Raw genomic sequence first — 19,065 nt, 5'->3', positions numbered from 1 at the left:
ATGAAAATTCAGGAATTAAAATGCTATAGAACCTGAGAGCCAGACCTCAAATCAATAAGCCACAAGTAACAGAATTTTCATGCTAGAAAGAATCTTAAAGATCATGGTTTTTAAATGAACAAATCATTAGGACCAAAAACTCTGAAAACTTCCCTGTACTACCAGGCAGAATAAATCAGTTTATCAAATATGACCCCTCACACATTACTCATACCTATCTTACAGCCTTCATCCCTCTCGTGTGCTGTTAAATTTTCCCTCAAGGACTAAGATAGTGCATACTCATTTTTGTGTCACCAACACCTGGACACAAAGAAGGTGCTAAGTAAATATTTATAGCATGAATGAATAAATGAATGCTCAGGAAAACGGAATTTTGTACTGGTTTCTCCTACTAATTTATTCGAGGGTAGAGAGCAAGTCACTTAATCTCTGAATCTCAATTTCTTAACCTGTGTTATAGGAATAACAACCCCATCCAATTATTTCACAAATCAAGTGGGATGATCTGTATGAAACCAATATGGAAAATAATGATACGCTATCACAATGCAAACCATAATCCCTCAGGTAAAACTAGTAAGGAAATATAGAATACTGAACCACAGGGAAAAATGTTAAGAATTGGGGGATAAAATGTCCTTGACAACCTGAGTGGTTTTAATTGTAGATACTAAGCCAGGTTTTTACCAAGCAGGTGTTATTCTCTCTGCCATATGGCATGAGCCCCAGGGCTCCTCTTCTTCATGAAAGGACAACATAGTTATGGCTTTACTGTAGTCTCCTTTTTATAAGACCTCTCTGACATCTTTCTCAGTCCTCTGCCACAGTGAAAAGTATCCTGGACTGGGACTCACCTTAGTTCTAATCTGGTTCTGCACCACCACTAATTATGAGTCTTCAAGCAAGTCTGTTTTCTACCTGTGAAATGGGGATGGGTAATGCCTTCTTCACAAGGTAACTGTGAAGACTAACCATACCAACCACAAATAGTTATTAGCATGGTGCCTGGCACACATTGGCCCCTCAATAAATGATAGTTTTCACTCTTGTAAAAGCATAAACACATCTGAACCGCAAAGCACAGCTCAGCTTTGTTTAGACCCGTTCTTCAATAATTTACTGTTCAATAATAGGGAGAAACTCCCAAATATCTTAACACTTACAAATTCTTTCCCTTTCTTTAATTACATCTCTTCCATTTGATGAAAGAATGAACCAGGGGAAAGCAATGCAGACTGGCATCAGATACCTACTGCCATTAAACCTTCCCAATTTCAGTGTTATCTTCTATAAAACAAGGATAATAACCCACCTAATTAAACTTCAGGGAGGATTAAAAGACATAGTGAATAAGAAAGGAACCAGTATGTTACAAAGGTCCTGGACATGTGAACATTTTTATGATTGATAGGAATATAAATGACTCAAAGTAAACCAGTCCCTAATGCTAGAAGCATGGATTAAAGTATTTTAATGGTGACTCAGTATTGTGTTAGAACTTACCATTCCCCTGTTTAAAATTCTTTAATAGCTTCTCATTACCTTTAAGATAAAGATAAACCTTCTACATGATCTGACCTGCCACCATTCCTCCTCATCACCAGCCTCTCGTCCATTCACACTTCACATTCCAATCATAACAGGTCACTTGCAGTTCCCTATAAAAGCATACCTTGTGAACCTCCTTGTCTTTGCACATGCTATTTATTTTCCCTTTGTCTGGAATATCCTCATGTCTCCTTAATTCTTGCCCTAGATAACAAACTCCCCAACTCAGACTCTACTATCAAGAAGTTTTCTCTTACACATCCAACCTTTTATTCAGTAAGTGGTTACTTGCCAGTTGCCATGGATATAGCAATAACAAGCCAGACAGCCCCTGGCTTCATGAAGTTTTAGCATGCTGTACTGTAACTGCTTGTGCCTTCATGCTGCTCATAAGACTGGGAGATTCTTAGGTGTTAGGACAATGTCTGATTCACTTCCATATTGTCATTTCTCCATAAGGACCTGGCATAGAGTGGGGGTTCTATAAATATTTAATAAATCAATATGACAAAATGACCTTTGTACAAGAGAAAGCATCAGGTGTGAGGAATTACAATATTCTCTTACACATATCAGAGCTTACTATTTATAAGACCCTTTCAAACAACAGCCCACTTTATCTGCTCTGAAAAATGGAATTTGTAAGTTGAGAGCGGCAGAAACCTTTGTGGTCATCTAGGCTTTTTTTTTTCCTTTTTTTTTAAATTCTAGTATAGGTAACATGCAGTGTTCTATTAGCTCTAGGTATACAATATAGTGATGGAGCAACTCCATGCATCACACAGTGCTATCATAACAAGTGCCCTTCTTAATCCCCATCACCTACTTCATCCATCCCTGAGCCACCTCCCCTCTGGTAAACATCTATTTGTTCTCTATAGTTAAAAGTCTTGGTTTCTCTCTTTTTTTCCTTTGTTCGTTTGCTTTTTTTCTTAAATTCCGCATGCAAGTGAAATCATATGGTATTCGTCTTTGTAGGACTTATTTCACTTAGTATGATACTCTCTAGCACTACCCATGTTGTGGCAAGTGGCAAGATTTTATTCTTTTTTTTGGCTGAATAATATTCCATTATGTATAAAAATATATAAATATAGATAGATAGATAGATACACACAGAGAGATACACACACACACACACACAAACACACACCATTTCTCCTTTACCCATTCACCTATCAATGGACACTTGGGCAGCTTCCATAATTTAGCTATTGTAAATAATGCTGCTATAAACACAGGGGTGCATATATCCTTCTGAATTCCTGTTCTGGTATTCTTTTAAATACCCAGTAGTAGAATTACAGGATCACAGGGTAGTTCTATTTTTAAAGTTTTGAGGATGAGGTCACCTAGCTTTACTTTCCAGTCAATTCATCAGTGATTCCTATAATACACCTTCAAGGGACAGGGCTTCACTATACAGTGTCAGAGAACAGAATGGATGACCTTAAATGAACAGAATCTGCTCCCTCCAAAAACTAGTCCTAATTCGATTTTGTAGACCCTACCAACAAAAAAGAGGGAATTCTCTTCTAAATTCAGGTATTTGAAGACATGTCCAGGTAAAGGAAAGTGTATCATCTTCATTTTATTGATGAAAAAACTGAAGTTCAGAAAGGCAAATTGGCTTTCCCAAGGTTTCAAAGCTACAAATGAAAAACTGAGTCTAGATGTCAGTTCTGGTTCCAAGGTTAGGATTTCTGGAACACTAAAAAATCAAATCTAGAAGAGCTACCTACTGTTTATTCAGTCCAATTCCTTTAATGTATAGATAAGAACTATGAGGGCTGGCAAGTGGAGGACAGGGAGTGACCAAGATGAGTGTCTCCCAGTTCAGGCTCTGCATCTACCACACTGTCTTGATCCCTAACCACCAGGCCTGCCCATATCAGAATAAAGAAAATAAAAACTTACCAATGTGTTAGAAGAATTATAATCCTCAGCTGATTTATCTGCAAAAGGAAAAAGACAAGGGACCCAGTCAGTAAGTAATCACAATTAATCCATTCTTGAGAGCTAAGGAAGCCTATCCAATCAAGCACTTGCCAGACTCGGAGAATAAAAATAATAATATTACGGTACTATGGGCCTGACACCATACTAAAGCATATTATACACATTACTTCCTTTAATCCTCACTACAGCTCTGAGTACAATTATTATGTCTACTTTTATAGATTTGGAAACTGAGATTCAGAGAAGTTAAGTAATTTGCCCAGGGTACACACAGGTTAAACAGGAGTCAACATTTGTATCCTGGTCTAATTCTAGATACTATGATAGAACTTCAACCAACTCTAACATCATCAGGTATCAAAGGTCAAGGAAATTTCCTGCACTCTAGAAAGAGAAAGAATTCATGTCCTCAGCTACCCATGACAAATCATGACCAGCTTGTGGCTTCAGCTTTTAAAAAGGATCTTTCTACATCCATGTCTATTTCCTACACGGAAAGAAAAATTAAGGTTTAGAAAAAGAGAAGCATTAATCATGTCAAGTCTAACTTAAGGCAGGGTCTTACTTCTAAGAATAGATTCAAGCTTCCTCAATGAGGCAATTATCACATTTCATTGATTTTGAAATGTAAATTTTTTACACTAACATTTCTGAAAGAGAGATGTGCCCTACAATCAAAGGCATTTCACAGTTTAATTGGCAACTTCTTCTTTAGTGGTATATAAAATAATGGTGCCGCTTACCATTAATGATATTTTATATTTAATAAAATATGAAACACAGACTCAATGGAGATCTTAGCAAGAAATTAAGTTTAAAAGCCAAATATCATGTTTGGTTTTATACTTTAATTCCTACAGACCTAAGAAGAAACTGACTTAGCCAGTTCAACACCAATGGAATTAAGGAGGAGAAATATTCTACCAAATCCAACATATTCCTCACCAAGAACCAAGTCCAGAGAATGTCCAAGATCCCAATTCCATCATATAAGAAAGTGTCAGGTACAGCTTCTTTGATCCTACGACAAATCATGAACCCACAAGCTGTGACAATATATTCTTCAAAAAACCCTGGGAATAGCCAGGTGTACCCTGGAGAAACTAATTCAGGATATACTTTAAACGTAATTCCCTAACATATCAGTTGATTCACCCTGAGTAAGTCACTCAGTTTCTCTAAGCCTAATTAATTTCTCCAAGTCTGTGAAATCGGGATAATAGTCCTTGCTATAACAACCCCTCAAGGCCGTCATGAGGATCAATGAAATTAATTTATGTGCAAGCATACAAACTGAGGTAGTATTCTCAGAATCAATAGTATGAGAAGAAGGGAAATAAGAAAAGGAGAGAGATGGCATTAAAAAAAACTGTGCCAGGGGTGCTTGGGTGGCTCAGTTGGTTAAGCATCTGCTTCAGTTCAGGTCATGATACCAGGGTCCTGGGCAAGAGCCCCACATCAGATAACTCCCTGCGGGGGTGGGGGAGTCTGCTTCTTGCTATCCCTCTTCCTCCCTCTCCCCCTGCCTGCAGCTCCTCCTGCTTATGACACACTTTCTCTCTGTCCAATAACATCTTTTTAAAAAATAAATTAAATAAAAATAAAATGTTGCTAAATATACAATTTTGCCTAGAATTGGCCCTGGACTTCAACCTCTAAAAAACTAAAAATACTGTACTTGCATGTCCGCACACACACACATATACATGTGTGAACAAATTTATACACATGGAAGGAGTTGTATGAACACATATCTGTACATTCTAACATATACAGTATAATTCATATGTGCCTGCACAGGTGATCATATATACACATTTATCTTAATGTGTGTATCTATAAACAGGTTAATTCACAAATACTTAAATGGACTTTAATTCCAAAGATGTGAAAACCCACAGATCTATGCTTCCATATACATATCTGGTCCTTGTACACATCTACACACATGTACACATAAACAGAGATTCTTCCAAAGACTTGGCTGCTGAGGCTTTCAAAGCCAGCTTCTCATCTGACGTTCATGACAAATGCCTTAAAACACAAGCTCTAACATCCTGACTAGAAAACTCTCCCACCGAACACCCCTCAACCCCAATTCCTCCTTGGAATGACTCAGTCCCTCAATGGGAAAAGAGACAGAGCCAGCGGGGCCAGGAAGGAAATACTGCTGGGAACATGCATGACCCTCTCCTGGGTACCATCATGGCAGCATGAGCTAAGCTGCACTTTGTCCTCCTCACCATCTGTGCCCTTTGATACAGGCCAGATACTTGCTGGGGAAAGCATCCTTCAAAATTAGCTCGTTCATCCTGGTTCTCACCTTCTCCAACAATACTGCTCTTTGAAAGAGGCAGCATGAACACTGAAAATAACACCAGACTTGGGAGTTAAGAGATCAGTTCTGCCACCAATTTAGCCACATTAGAAAGGACATTTTTGGCTTTAATGTCTGCAAAACAGGGGGGAACTGGGAGCAGTATATACTGAGGATACATCTTGCTCTAACATTCTAAGATGACATTATAAAAGGCAAGTTTCGAGAAACGTAGGCCTTCTGGTTACTTATCTTGGAAAAGAAAAATCTCCCTGCTATGGAGAGAGGTGTTCCAAGTAGAATTACTAGAAGCAAGAAGCAAACTCAAAAGATGCTAGTCTGGGAATTAGAAGACCTGGATTCTAATCCAAATTCTGTCATTAAAAGCACTCTGGGGGCGCCTGGGTGGCTCAGTGGGTTAAGCCGCTGCCTTCGGCTCAGGTCATGATCCCAGGTCCTGGGTTCAAGCCCCACATCGGGCTTTCTGCTCAGCAGGGAGCCTGCTTCCTCCTCTCTCTCTGCCTGCCTCTCTGCCTACTTGTGATTTCTCTCTGTCTAATAATAAATAAATAAAATCTTTAAAAAAAAAAAAAAAGCACTCTGAAAAACATAGTCTATTACAGAGAGGGTACATCTAAAGTACATTTATTATTAGTGGCCTGTTTTACATTTGACTGATAACAATTAATTCCTTGAGGAAGAAATTGGGCTTATCTACTTAAAAGATACACAACACATGTGTTATTAAATAACTTAATGATATTAAATTTAAAAATGTTAATGACAGCTACACTTCCATGGTGCTGTTTTACAACCTAAAAAGAAATTTCATATCAATGAGCTCATTTATTCTTCCCTACAATCTCTTGAGACAAGAATTATTATTCCCAATTTGAAGCTAAATATATATGTGTCATGTTACTTTTTAAAAATGTGCAGTCTCAGAGCAAAGACCCATCACTTTGGCTCTCGAATTCCAAAATCCCACCTTACAGTACCATCCCCACTCTTTCCAATACTTTCTTCCCTTACCCCACACCGAAAGGCATGTGGAACTTTTCCACCCAGATGAAAACCCTTTTTTTTTTCCTAGACTGCTCTGGATTCAAGCCCCATACCTGTAAAGCTCATGTACTTCTGGCTGTTGGAAGTCTTCTTTGAGTTATAAAATTCCAATACATCCAGAACAGCCTGCGGGTTTTTCTTCTGCTCTGACTTAGTGATATTTGATGTCTGAAGGAGACGAGCCCATTGCTCTGGCATCCCCTATAAGAGAGACATACAACATTATAAGGAAGGCATAGTCAAAGGAGATCCTGAAGGAGAAACTGATACCTGCTGGCAGTTAAAGACAGGTTTAGCCATTCTTTCTGTACCCTCAGAGCACTAGACAAGCCTTTTTTATAGTACCTATCTCATTGTATTAGTTGTTTCTTGAGGCGTTTGCTCTTTCACTAGGCTATTCCACCTTCAGAACAGGAACCATGTGTGATTTGTCTTTATATTATCAGTGCCCCATGCAAAGCCTACTGCCAGGAAGCCACTTAACAGAGGGCTAGTTAAGGAATGGAGATACAAAGCCTTCTCAGGTACAGTTTTGGAGGTGAAGAAAATGTCCCTCTTATGAATGTAAGAAGATAGTAATGAGTGTCTCGGGCAAAGACAGAGTCATCAGAAATACTAAGGGGAAAAAGAAATGAATCTAACAGTGCATAGTCAGAACTCTCAAAGACCAAAGGCCTTTCTGTGACCCAGGACTTACTGTAAACTCCCCTGTGACAGCATCAAAACCAACGTGAATTGTGTGCTCAAAATCTGAAGGAAGAGAAATCTCCGGCCGTTCCTTCTCCTTCTTTTTATTTGCTGCAAGAGAAACAGGGGAAAGGAAATAAAAAACAAGGACATTACATTTTTTGGCTTATTTAACTCTTTGTTGAGCTGTGGGCTCCTTTGAAGGCTAAGGGCTGTCTACTTTAGATAAGTACTGACAGAGCCAGATGCCAGACTTAGATTAGGTGTTCAAAGCATGATTAAAGAACTTAATTTTTTGTGGAACTAAAGTAAGGGAGGGAAAGAAAGGCTATTTTTCAGAGTTTAAAGTCCTGGCTCTACCACTAATGAGCCATTTGCACTTGATCTTAGCGTAAAGGCCGAGAAGCGAGAAGCGATTAGTAATGAGCCACTTCCTTTTTCTGAACCCTGGTTTCTCCATCTGTAAAAAAGAGAAGGCTCAGGTAAATGGTCTCTAAAGATCCTTCCAGCTCTGACATCCTACATTGTATGAGCTCCTATGACCTGCATCCTACTGGTTTGGTATTTGATTATGGACTGCTTTAAGGTCCTCTCAATTTAGAGAATTTAAATCTGAATGTTATTTTAATAATATAAATCACTAATATTTTATCAGATGCTAACCAGACAATGGTTTTAGTTCTTCACATGTATGAATTCACTTTAGCCTCATGGCAGCCCTGTCAGGGTAGATACTATCTTCCTTATTTTGCAGGTAAGGAAATGGAAGCACAGAGATTAAGTTACTTGCTTAAGATCACATGGTTAGTAATTGGCAGCATCCAGATACAAACCCAGGCAGTCTGGCCCAGAGCCTAAGCTCAAAACCACTATGCTACACTGCCTCCCCAAGCTAGGACCTTAAAGGATTATACAGACCAAATATTTGTAGTCATCCCTCTCCCATCAAGGGTCATGAGTAAAATAGATGTTCACTAAGGTCCTGCTGACCTGGTAGAAAAGGCTTCAACATTTAAGGAATTTTAGTGCTGAAGTAAAGTACCCTGTCAGGGGTTCAATTATGTCCCCCCAAATTCATATGTTCTAACTCCAACTAGCACAAATTGTGACCTTATTTGGAAGTAGGTCCAAATGTAATTAGTTAAGTTATGTTTAGGTCATACTGGAGCAGGGTGGACCCCTAATCCAGTTAAGACTGGTGTTCTTATAAAAATAAGAAATTTGGAGACAGATGCACGTAAGAATACCATATGAAGATGAAGAAAGATGTCAGAGTGATGCTTCTTCAAGTCTAGAAACACACAAACCACCAGAAGCTAAGGAAGAGGCATGGAACAGATTTTTCTTCACAGCCTTCGAAAGGAAACAACCCGGGCGCCTGGATGGCTCAGTTGGTTAAGCAACTGCCTTCAGCCAGGTCATGATCCTGGAGTCCTGGGATTGAGACTCGCATCAAGCTCTCTGCTCAGCAGGGAGTCTGCTTCTCCCTCTGACCCTCCCCTTCTCGTGCTCTCTCTCTCAAGTAAATAAATAAAATCTTAAAAAAAAAAAAAAAAAAGGAAACAACCCTGCAGACAACTTGATCTTGGAATCCTAGCCTCTAGAACTGAAACAATAAATTTTTGTTGTTTAAGCCGCCTAGTTTATGGTACTTAGTTACAGAAGCTCTATAAACATAACCCTCTTCCAGCTAAAAGGAGTTTCAAGGTCTTAGTATCAAGCTAGACCTCAGCTGGAATCTGCAAATGCAATCCCAATGAAACAGGCTTAAATACCTTCCAAGTCTCAGTCAGATAATCTTTCTTCCTAAATGGGGACCTACAGAGCTCAGATTTTAAATATCTGTAGAAACCCTCCTTATTTCTCCAGCCAAGGCTCCTCCTCCTTCAATGTTCTAGGGAGGAGGCCATCTGGTCTAAACTCCCAGGGAACTCCTACACATACCTGGGGGAACTGGGTTCAGAGGCTAACAGCAAAAGCTACTATTTATTGAGCTCTTACCATGTGCCAAGCATGTGCTAAGAATTTTATATGCATCATGTCACCAAATACTCATATAGCCCTATAAAATAGGTATTAATATCTGCATTTTATAGGTAAGGAAATATAAGTGCTTCTTTTTAATAATTTGCTTGATCATTGCTGAGTTTCAGTGACAAGTCTATCCTAAAAATATTAGACACTGGCCATGTAAGCTCACAGGCCTGAGAGGCAAAACCAGAATACCCCCTTTTTATTTATTTATTTTTATTGTGTTATGTTAGTCACCATACAATACATCATTAGTTTTTGATGCAGTGTTCCAAGATTCATTGTTTATGTACCATACCCAGTGCTGCATGCAATACGTGCCCTCCTTAATACTCATCACCAAGCTCACCCAACTGCCCACCCCCTCCCTTCCAAAGCCCTCAGATTGTTTCTCCCTCTCCAATTTGCCCCAATTCATTTTTCCTTTCCTTCTCCTAATATCCTCCATGTTATTCCTTATGCTCCACAAGTGAAACTATATGATAATTGACTCTCTCTGTTTGACTTATTTCACTCAGCATAATCTCCTCCAGTCTGATCCATGTTGCAGAATAACCCCTCTGTAAGGCAAATCAGCAATGAAAGCCCAGGAGCCCTAAGTCTCTGGTCTTCCCCACTATCAATCTCTTGATGAAACTACCAGTTTTCTCCTTATGGAAGTCATGTTCCACATTGTCAAGTCAAGGCCCCAAATCCTTGGCTCCATGACAAGACATTTTCCCTCCCAGAAATGCCCAGGATCATATACCAGCAAGGCTCTGAAAAAACCCTGTAAGCCCATAATTCACATCTAAGAGAAATCACCACAGGGGAACCTGGGTGGCTCAGTCAGTTAAGTGTCCAGCTCTTGGTTTTGGCTCAGGTCATGATCTTAGGATCCTGAGATAAAGCCCTGTGTTGGACCCCATGCTCAGCACAGAGTCTGCTTCTCTCCCTCTGACCTTCACCCTGCTCATGTGCTCACTAGCACTCGCTCTCGCTCTCCCTCTTAAATGAGTAAGTAAAATCTCTTTAAAAAAAAAAAAGAAATAAAAGAATTCACTGTAGTACCTAAGAACTTGGCTGGGGTAAGACAAGGCTGAATGCCAGGCTTCTCTGAGCCTATCCTTAAAGATCAGATTAAAAGTATAGGCTGAATTATATTAATCAAAACAGTAAGGTACTGGCACAAAAACAGACACATAGATTAATAGAACAGAATAGAGAGCCCGGAAATAAATGCATACGTATACAGTCAATTAATTGATGACAAAGGAGGCAAGAACAAAGAATGGGGAAAAGACAGTCTCTTTAATAAATGGTGCCGGGAAGACCAGACAACTATATTCTTTCACAAAAGAATGAAACTGCACCACTTCTAACACCATACACAAAAATCCTAGAAGAGAGCACAGGCAGCAATTTCTCTGACACTGGCCAGAGCAACGTTTTTCTAACATTTTCCCTTGTTTCCTAAGGCAAGGAAAACAAAAGCAAAAATAAACTATTAGGATTACATCAAAATAAAAAGCTTTTGTGTGCAAAGAAAACCATCAACAAAAAGGTAACCTACTGAATAGGAGAAGATATTTGCAAATGATATATCCAACAAAGGGGTTTACATCTAAAACATACAAGAACTTACACAACTCACCTCCAAAAAATACCAATCTGATTTAAAAAATGGGCAGAGGATGCAAATAGGCATTTTTCCAAAGAAGACATCCAGATGGCTAAAAGACATGAAAAAATGCTCAACATCACTAATCATCAGGGAAATGCAAGTCAAAACCACAATGGGATATTACCTCACACCTATCAGAATGGCTAAAATCAAAAACACAAGAAATAACAAGTGTTGCTGGAGATCTGGAGGAGAAGGAATATTGTACACAGTTGGTAGGAATGTAAATTGGTACAATTTACAACTGTGGACTGTACAAACAGCAATGTGGAAAACAGTAAAGAGGTTCATTAAAAAGTTAAAAATAGAATTATCATATGACCTAGTAATCCCACTACTGGATATTTACCCAAAGAAAACAAAAACACTAATCTGCATAGATATATGCACCCCTATACTTATTAGCATTATTACAATAGCCAAGATATGGAAGGAACCTAAGTGTCCACTGATAGACAAATAGATTAGAAAGATAGAAACACACATACACAAACACACACAAGGAATACTTTGCAGCCATAAAAATGGGATGAGACAGTACCATTTGTGGCAACACTATGGATTGGAGGACATTATGCTAAGTAAAATAAGCCAGTCTGGGAAAGACAGATACCATATGATTCCACTAATATGTGAAATCTAAAAAAATGAATACACAAACAAACAAAAAGCAGAATGAAACCTATAATTACAAAGAACAAACTGATGGTTGCCTGGCGGAGGGTGGGGAACAGGCAACACGGGTGAGGGGAGTGGGAGATACAGGCTTCTGGTTATGGAATGAATAAGTCACAGCATAAGGAATATAGTCAATGGTATCGTAATAGCACCATATGGTGACAGATGATAGCTATACTTGTGGTGAACACAGCATAACGTATACACTTGTTGAATCGCTATGTTGTTCACCTAAAACTAATTTGTGTCAACTATGCTCAAATAAAAAAATAAAATTTTTTTCAAATACAGCTGTGGACTAAAATAGACCCCCCAAATCCATAGCTAAGGCCCCAGTGTTCAAGAAGAGCTGGACTACAAATATATGATCCACTTGTATTGCCTTTCCCAGTCGACTTGTCTGAACCTCACTACCAGACTGCATATCCCTATAGGGCAAAGAAAGTATCAATACAGCTTACAGCACTTTAAAAGAGATTTACATTTCATAATAATCACCTTCATTTGAGTCATACTGTAATGCTTACAAAGCATTCTCACATATATTACTTCACTAGAGCCTCCAAACAACTGTGTGATGAGCAGGGCAGTGGTTGTGGTGCCCGTTTGAGAGAAGAAGAAACAGGGGTTCTAAGAAGTAAGTAACCTGCATGAGGTCACGAGCAAGTCAGAAGCAGATCTGCAATCAGAACTGAAGTCTTCAGGCTCCCAGTCCCAAGGCCTTCCTATTCTGCTGCGCTGCCTCTTAATGGACTACTATGCTCATGATTATGTGTTCTCTTCTCTCTCTCCCCACTGCTCTGCCATTCAGTCCCCAGGTTACTAATTTCCTCTTCTATATAGTGATTTTATCCACTATATAGTGAATTCACTATATAGTGAATTTATCCACTTCTCCATTTTCACTGCCACTACCCTATTTCAGGCATTGTTATCTATGGCCTTGGATCATTCTAACAATAACCAGTCACCTGCATTCCGGTCCCCTTCAATCAGACAGCAGCCAGGGTGATCTATAACCTTGCTAATCAAACCAGTATCAGTAAAACTTGGGAGACCATTAGAAATGTAGGATCTCGAGCTCCAGCTCAGACCTACTGAATTAGAATCTGAATTTTAATGAGATCCCAAATTATTTGCGTGCATACAAAAGTTTGAGAATCAAGAGAATGAGAAGACAAACCACAAGTAATAAGAAAATATTTGCAAAAGATCTATCTGATAAAGGATTATTATCCAAAATATATGAAGAACTCTCAAAACTCAACAATAAGAGATAAACAATCTGATTAATAAAATGCACCACCATGGTATATGATGTTAATAGTGGGGAAGGTTGTACATATGTGGGGGCAGGAGGTATACAGTTATCAAGGTATACTGGGTACCTTCCCCTCAATTTTGCTGTGAACCTAAAACTGCTCTATTTTTTTAAAGTCTCTGAAGCTCTGTCCTACAAACCTGTACCTCTTCTTACCTCCCACTACTTATGTTTCATATGCTCTATACCAGCTACACTGAACCAGTTATGTCACCAAACATGATGAGCTCTTTCACACCTCTTCCCATTTTCTCAAGCTACACCCTTTGCTTATAAATTCTGCCTTGCCTTTCCCTTCGCTTATTACCTCAGCCTTTAATTCACACTTTTCGGGTGTCAGCTTAAAGGTCATCTCTTCTCTAAAGTCCTCCCTGATCTCAAGGTTGGGCATTCCTTCCCTTCTCTTCTATTTCCACAGCACCATTATAGTAACTGCCTATTTTTTAGGTTTACCTTCCAACCAGACAGTCCCAAGTGCAGCGGTCATGTCCAATTCATCATGGATCCCCAAAAGCTAGCACACATTTGGCACAAAACAGCAAATGAAGAAAGGAACAAATGACCAAATACCTAACTCGACCTGGCAAGAGTCTAAAGAATCTTGTTGAAGGCAGGCAAATTCCCTCCAGGACAGGAATAAATGTCTCAATTTTACAAGGTCTTACCTGACTTTTCACAATCCTTGTTACCCAGCTACCTCAGTCCTGTCTGAAAACCCTGCTCTGTAGGAGCTCAGCACATTGGCCAAAAGAAATTCTGAAGTCCCAATGCCTCCACAGACCCAGGATAATCTTGATGAAAGGCAGCAAAATGGGGTTGGGGGGTAGGAGAGGATGAGGGGAGGAATGAGAAGGTCCAGAGTCCAGGCCAGTTTTGCCCCTACACACCACAAAGTCCAGGTTCTCAGCTTTCTCATCTGAATATGGAGAGAATGGACTAGATAATTATAAGGACCCTTCCAGCTCCTACATTCCATAAGTCTAATGAAAACAGAAAGATGAATACTCTCAAAGCTCTGTAGCTAGATTCTTCCTGACATGGCACCTCACAGTTTTTAATAGGTACTCCAATCACATCGTCTCATATAAACACCACAATCCTGAGAGGCAAGTTTTATTTGTAGATTAGGAAATTAAAGCACAGACTTGCCTACAGTTATTGAAGTGACTAAAATTCAAAAGGTGTGGCTTCAAAGCCAAGGCCCTTTACATTCTACTGTTTTACCTCCCATAAAGAATTTCAAATTGAGTCAAGGAAACATACTTTGGTAAAATAAGGAAAGGAAATAACACTGAATAAGAACTTAACATATATAAGATACCGTAACACATTATTTTCCTTAATTCTTAAAATCCTATGAGATAGATTATTACTACTATCATTTTACAGATAAGGAAACTAAGTAATAATAATAATAATAATTTGCTCAAGCTCACATTGCTAGTAAGAACTGAGATTTGAACCCAAGTCTGATACAAAGTTTCTCTCCTCAGTGTCTTACTGAGAACTATTTGCCAACATGCCAACTGCTGGGGTTTAAGCTATTTATGCACTTGGCAATTTCCCTTCCAGAAGCAGCTGCATTTAGAAAGAGAAGGCCAAGAGTTTACCAGGGCCCTAATTAAGCAGTCATTTATGACATAAGTCCATCTGTCTTATTCATAGCTAGAATGCATGGGACATGGTACATGACTTTGGATTGCTTACTGTTCCTAAATTTCCTCTGATCTAGTCCCTTAAAAGATTGTGTGATGGAGAGGAGAAGTGAGTTGGGGGAAACCGGAGTGGGAGACAAACCATGAGAGACTGTGGACTCTGAGAAACAAACTGAGGGTTTTGGAGGGGAGAGGGTAGGGGGTTGGGTGAGCCTGGTGGTGGGTATTAAGGAGGGCACGTATTGCATGGAGCACTGGGTGTGCTGCATAAACAATGAATTTTAGAACACTGAAAAAAAATAAAATGAAAAAAAAAATTGTATGGAAGAACAATTATGTTTTTATGTTTTATTTAGATTTTCATTTTATACTTATATATCTTCTATTTTTACATATTATTTCTAATTTATAATATTAATATACTATATAATATACCATCGTAGGCATGGGATGTCAATAGAAAAGAAACTCCAGTAATGGAGACACAGAAAGAGAATGGCTCAGAGGATGAGTAGTCTATAGAAAAGAGCCCCAAGGAAATGAAATCAATTAACACATTAAAAAACAGGGTAATGCTGAAGCTGGCTTCCACGGGATACTTTTTGCCCCATAACCTTTGCATATACCTGCCACATTCCTACCTCCAAGTTTTTGCTCACTTTTTGTTCTCCTTGCTTTAGAATGCTCTTCCTCCCAATCTCCCTGTCAAATTCTCAGTCATCTTTTAAAGACTGGTTTAAGTCCTACTTCTCTTCCTGACCTTTCCTCCCTCTATTGTTAATTCCTAAGACAATAAATCTGCCACACCACCATGCATTTAGTCCTTTCCTATCTTATATGGTTCCTTGCTATTTTAAAGACTTATCCCTTTCCTTAAAATGTAAGCTTCTTAAGAAGTATAATCATGGCTTGTAATTATGATTGTTCAACTTCCGAATCTTCCACTGAGGACCCAACACAGAATAAGTTATTACAGAACACACCAAAAGTATTAGGAAGTAACCTTAGAGACAGTTATTCTACTCCCTGAAAAAAGAGCCCTGAGAAGTAAACTGACTCAATCTGCAGAGCTGCATTAGAGAGCAGCAAATGGAAGTAAGACTCAGTTCACCTGATAAAATCTTCTACCTTTGTGATACCCCCTGATCCCTACTGACTGATTTGACTGGAAGCAACTACTGAATGAAGTAACAGTTTAACATAGAACAGAACTGAACTATAAGAAGAGGAAGGGCTTGGCTGAAGTGAGAGAGGAGGGAAGTACAGGGGTGAAAAACAAAACAAAACAAAAAACTCTAGCTGGCAGGATTTGTCCCAAGTGCTGTGCAATTTAGGCTGAGTATTCACTGGCTGGGGACCACCAGCAGAAAACAGGGTACCTGAGGCAGGAAAGCAGGATGGAACGGAGAAGTCATGTAGTCACAGAGCCACCTGGCACTCGGCAAACCCCTTCCTGGAAGTAACAATCACCTCCCTCACATGTGTATAGCCTTTCACATTCACTGCCTCACTGGCTCCTTACAACAACTCTAAGAACCAGACAGCATGGATTATCCCCATTTCGTTGCTGAGAAGACTGAAGTCAGGGAATTTAAAAAAATCTGTTCTGGACTACGAGTCAAAGTAAGATGGATCCAGTATTCTCTCTGCCATTAACTAACTTTATGGCCCTGGAAAAGTCTCTTTCTTCTTCTGAGGTCAATAAATAATCAGTAAATACGTCACTGATCCATGTTCAGGTACAGATAAAGGTGGGTAAAGAAAATCACCTTTCTGGAGAAGGTAATAACTGAAAAAACTCATGAAGGATAAACAGGAGATGGTCAGGCAGAAATGGGGAAGGACGTTCCAGAGGAAACAATAAACAAAGGCTCAGAAAACAGTGATCTTTGTCCCAGCTTTCCACCTGCCCAGCAAGTCAACCAAATTTAATAACTCTTATTAGAGATGTACAACAAGTTGGGACTGAGGGGAGAGACCATGGAGAAAATAAAGCAAACTCGGGATTCTGGTAGGCCCATATCTCAAGGCCACAAACATCAGGCTGTCTGGGACGACTGCTGCTGCTAGCACACTTTTTTATGGTGGCTAGCAAATATGAGTCTAGAGGAATCTGATGAAGACCTATGTCTGCACAAGAACTTGTAAGTGAATGTTTATAGCAACATTATTCAAAACAGTCAAAAAGCAAACGTCCCTCGACTGACGAACAGATGAATAAAAGAAATAAAAATATGGTACATCCATACAACAAAATGTTATCCAGCTATAAAAAGAAATGAAGTCCTGATCCATGCTACAGTATGGATGAACTTTAAAAACGTTATGCTGAATGAAAGAAGCCAGTCCCATGGGGTGCCTGGGTGGCTCAGGTCATGATCCCAGGGTCCTGGGATTGAGCCCCGCATCAGGCTCTCTGCTCAGCGGGGAGCCTGCTTCCCTCTCTCTATGCCTGCCTCTGCCTATTTGTGATCTCTATCTATCTCTCTCTCTCTGTCAAATAAATAAATAAATAAATCTTTTAAAAAAAGAAAGAAAGAAGCCAGTCCCAAAAGGTCACGTATTATGTGACTCCATTTATATAAAATGTCCAGAAAAGTCAAATCCATAGACAGAAAGTAGATCAGTCGTTGCCAGGGGCTCGGGGAAGAAGGAAATATGGTAAAGTACAGGGTTTCTTTTTAGAGCTATGAAAATGTACTGGCATTAGAGCAGTGTGATAATTGTACAATCTTGTGACTATAGTAAAGACCACTGAACTGTACACTTTGAGATGGTGAACTGTATATGAATCATATCTCAATTTTTTAACCAAGTAAATGTAATTTACTGTATTAAAATAATGGAGAAAATGTATAGAATTCAATTAATGCAGAAAAAGCATTTGCTAAAATTTTATATCCAATTGTGATTAAAACCTCTTAGCAAACTAGGATTACAAGGGAATTTCCTTAATCCAATAAAAGCTAATTACCAAAAAACACTAGAGCCAACATCATACTTAATGGTGAAATGTTGAGAGGTTTTCCTCTGAGATTACAAATAAGATAAAGATGTCACTTCTATTTATCATAATCCTGAAGGTATTAGCCAGTGAAACTAGGAAAGAAAAAGAAGCACAGGGAGAAGGATTAGAAAGAAAGAAACATAACTACCACAATTTACAGATAATATTATTGTGTATACAAACACAGAAAAATTCTAACAGGAGAAAAATCTTCATAACTTAGAACAGGTGAAGAGTCCAAAAATAGAACAGAAAGCATTAGAAAGGAAATAATAAATCTGACTATACTAAATTCTATCAAAAATACCATTAAGTACATAAATGAAGATACCTGCAATATATAACTGGCAAAAGGCTTGTATCTAAATAAGAACTCCTGCAAACCAATAAAAAATTTTTTTTTCTTAAATGGGCAAAAGGCTTGACCAGGCACTTCACAAAAAAGTATACCCAAATGGCCAATTAATAGAAAAGCTGCTTAACCTCCTTAAAGACTGATAATAAAAGTGGTGACAAAAACAAGTAAATGCATCACTGGTGGGAATATATATTGAACAACTATGTGTTTGAACTTTGTATTTTTGGTATTTATCAACCAAAGTTTAACACAAGTATCTGCGTGATTCAGCAATTTCACCTTGTACATGCACCCAACAGAAATGTGCGAACACATGTATAAAGACATGCACGAGAATGGTCAGAAAACATTCCTAACAGTCTACTGCTGAAACAGCTTATGTTCATCAACAGTACAATGGAAAATATTGCTATAAAAGAATATTATACAGCAATGAAAATGAGCTAACCCACATGTAAAAATACAGATAAATCTTATTTAAAAATGTTAAACAAAGGCAAATATATGGTATATGATTCTATATACAGTAAGTTAAAAAGTAGACAGACTCATTTATGAGTCTCCTTTGGGAAGGAGAGATATGTTAGTGCCTGAAAGGGAGAACATAGGGAGCTTCTAGGTGGCTAGCTATATCCTTTTTTTTTTTTTTGGTCATGTTAGTGGCCACATAGGTGCAGTCAATGTATCACTGAATTGTACACTTCTGAAATGTGCATTTTTCTATATAAAGATGTAAAAGTGTAATGGTGGAATCTACAAGAACCATGGCTCAT

At 38.7% G+C, this 19,065-nt stretch overlaps 1 protein-coding gene across 4 annotated transcripts in view; it reads right to left on the bottom strand.

Annotated features, from left to right (window-relative positions):
* Positions 1 to 19,065, bottom strand: part of PAK1 (p21 (RAC1) activated kinase 1) — a 155,838-nt gene that overhangs the window by 46,385 nt on the left and 90,388 nt on the right. For all 4 annotated transcript variants that reach the window (XM_047693911.1, XM_047693913.1, XM_047693910.1 and 1 more), the window contains exons 3-5: positions 7,590 to 7,690; positions 6,946 to 7,093; positions 3,469 to 3,506 (exon numbers count right to left, since the gene is read on the bottom strand). In XM_047693911.1, coding sequence (XP_047549867.1) covers positions 3,469 to 3,506; positions 6,946 to 7,093; positions 7,590 to 7,690 — 287 coding nt within the window. The remainder of the gene's footprint in view (positions 1 to 3,468; positions 3,507 to 6,945; positions 7,094 to 7,589; positions 7,691 to 19,065) is intronic.

Source organism: Lutra lutra, chromosome 10, assembly GCF_902655055.1.
Source record: "Lutra lutra chromosome 10, mLutLut1.2, whole genome shotgun sequence".
Classification (NCBI taxonomy): domain Eukaryota; kingdom Metazoa; phylum Chordata; class Mammalia; order Carnivora; family Mustelidae; genus Lutra; species Lutra lutra.
The sequence above is the reverse complement of the archived record's forward strand: the minus strand, read 5'-3'. Positions and strand labels throughout refer to the sequence as shown.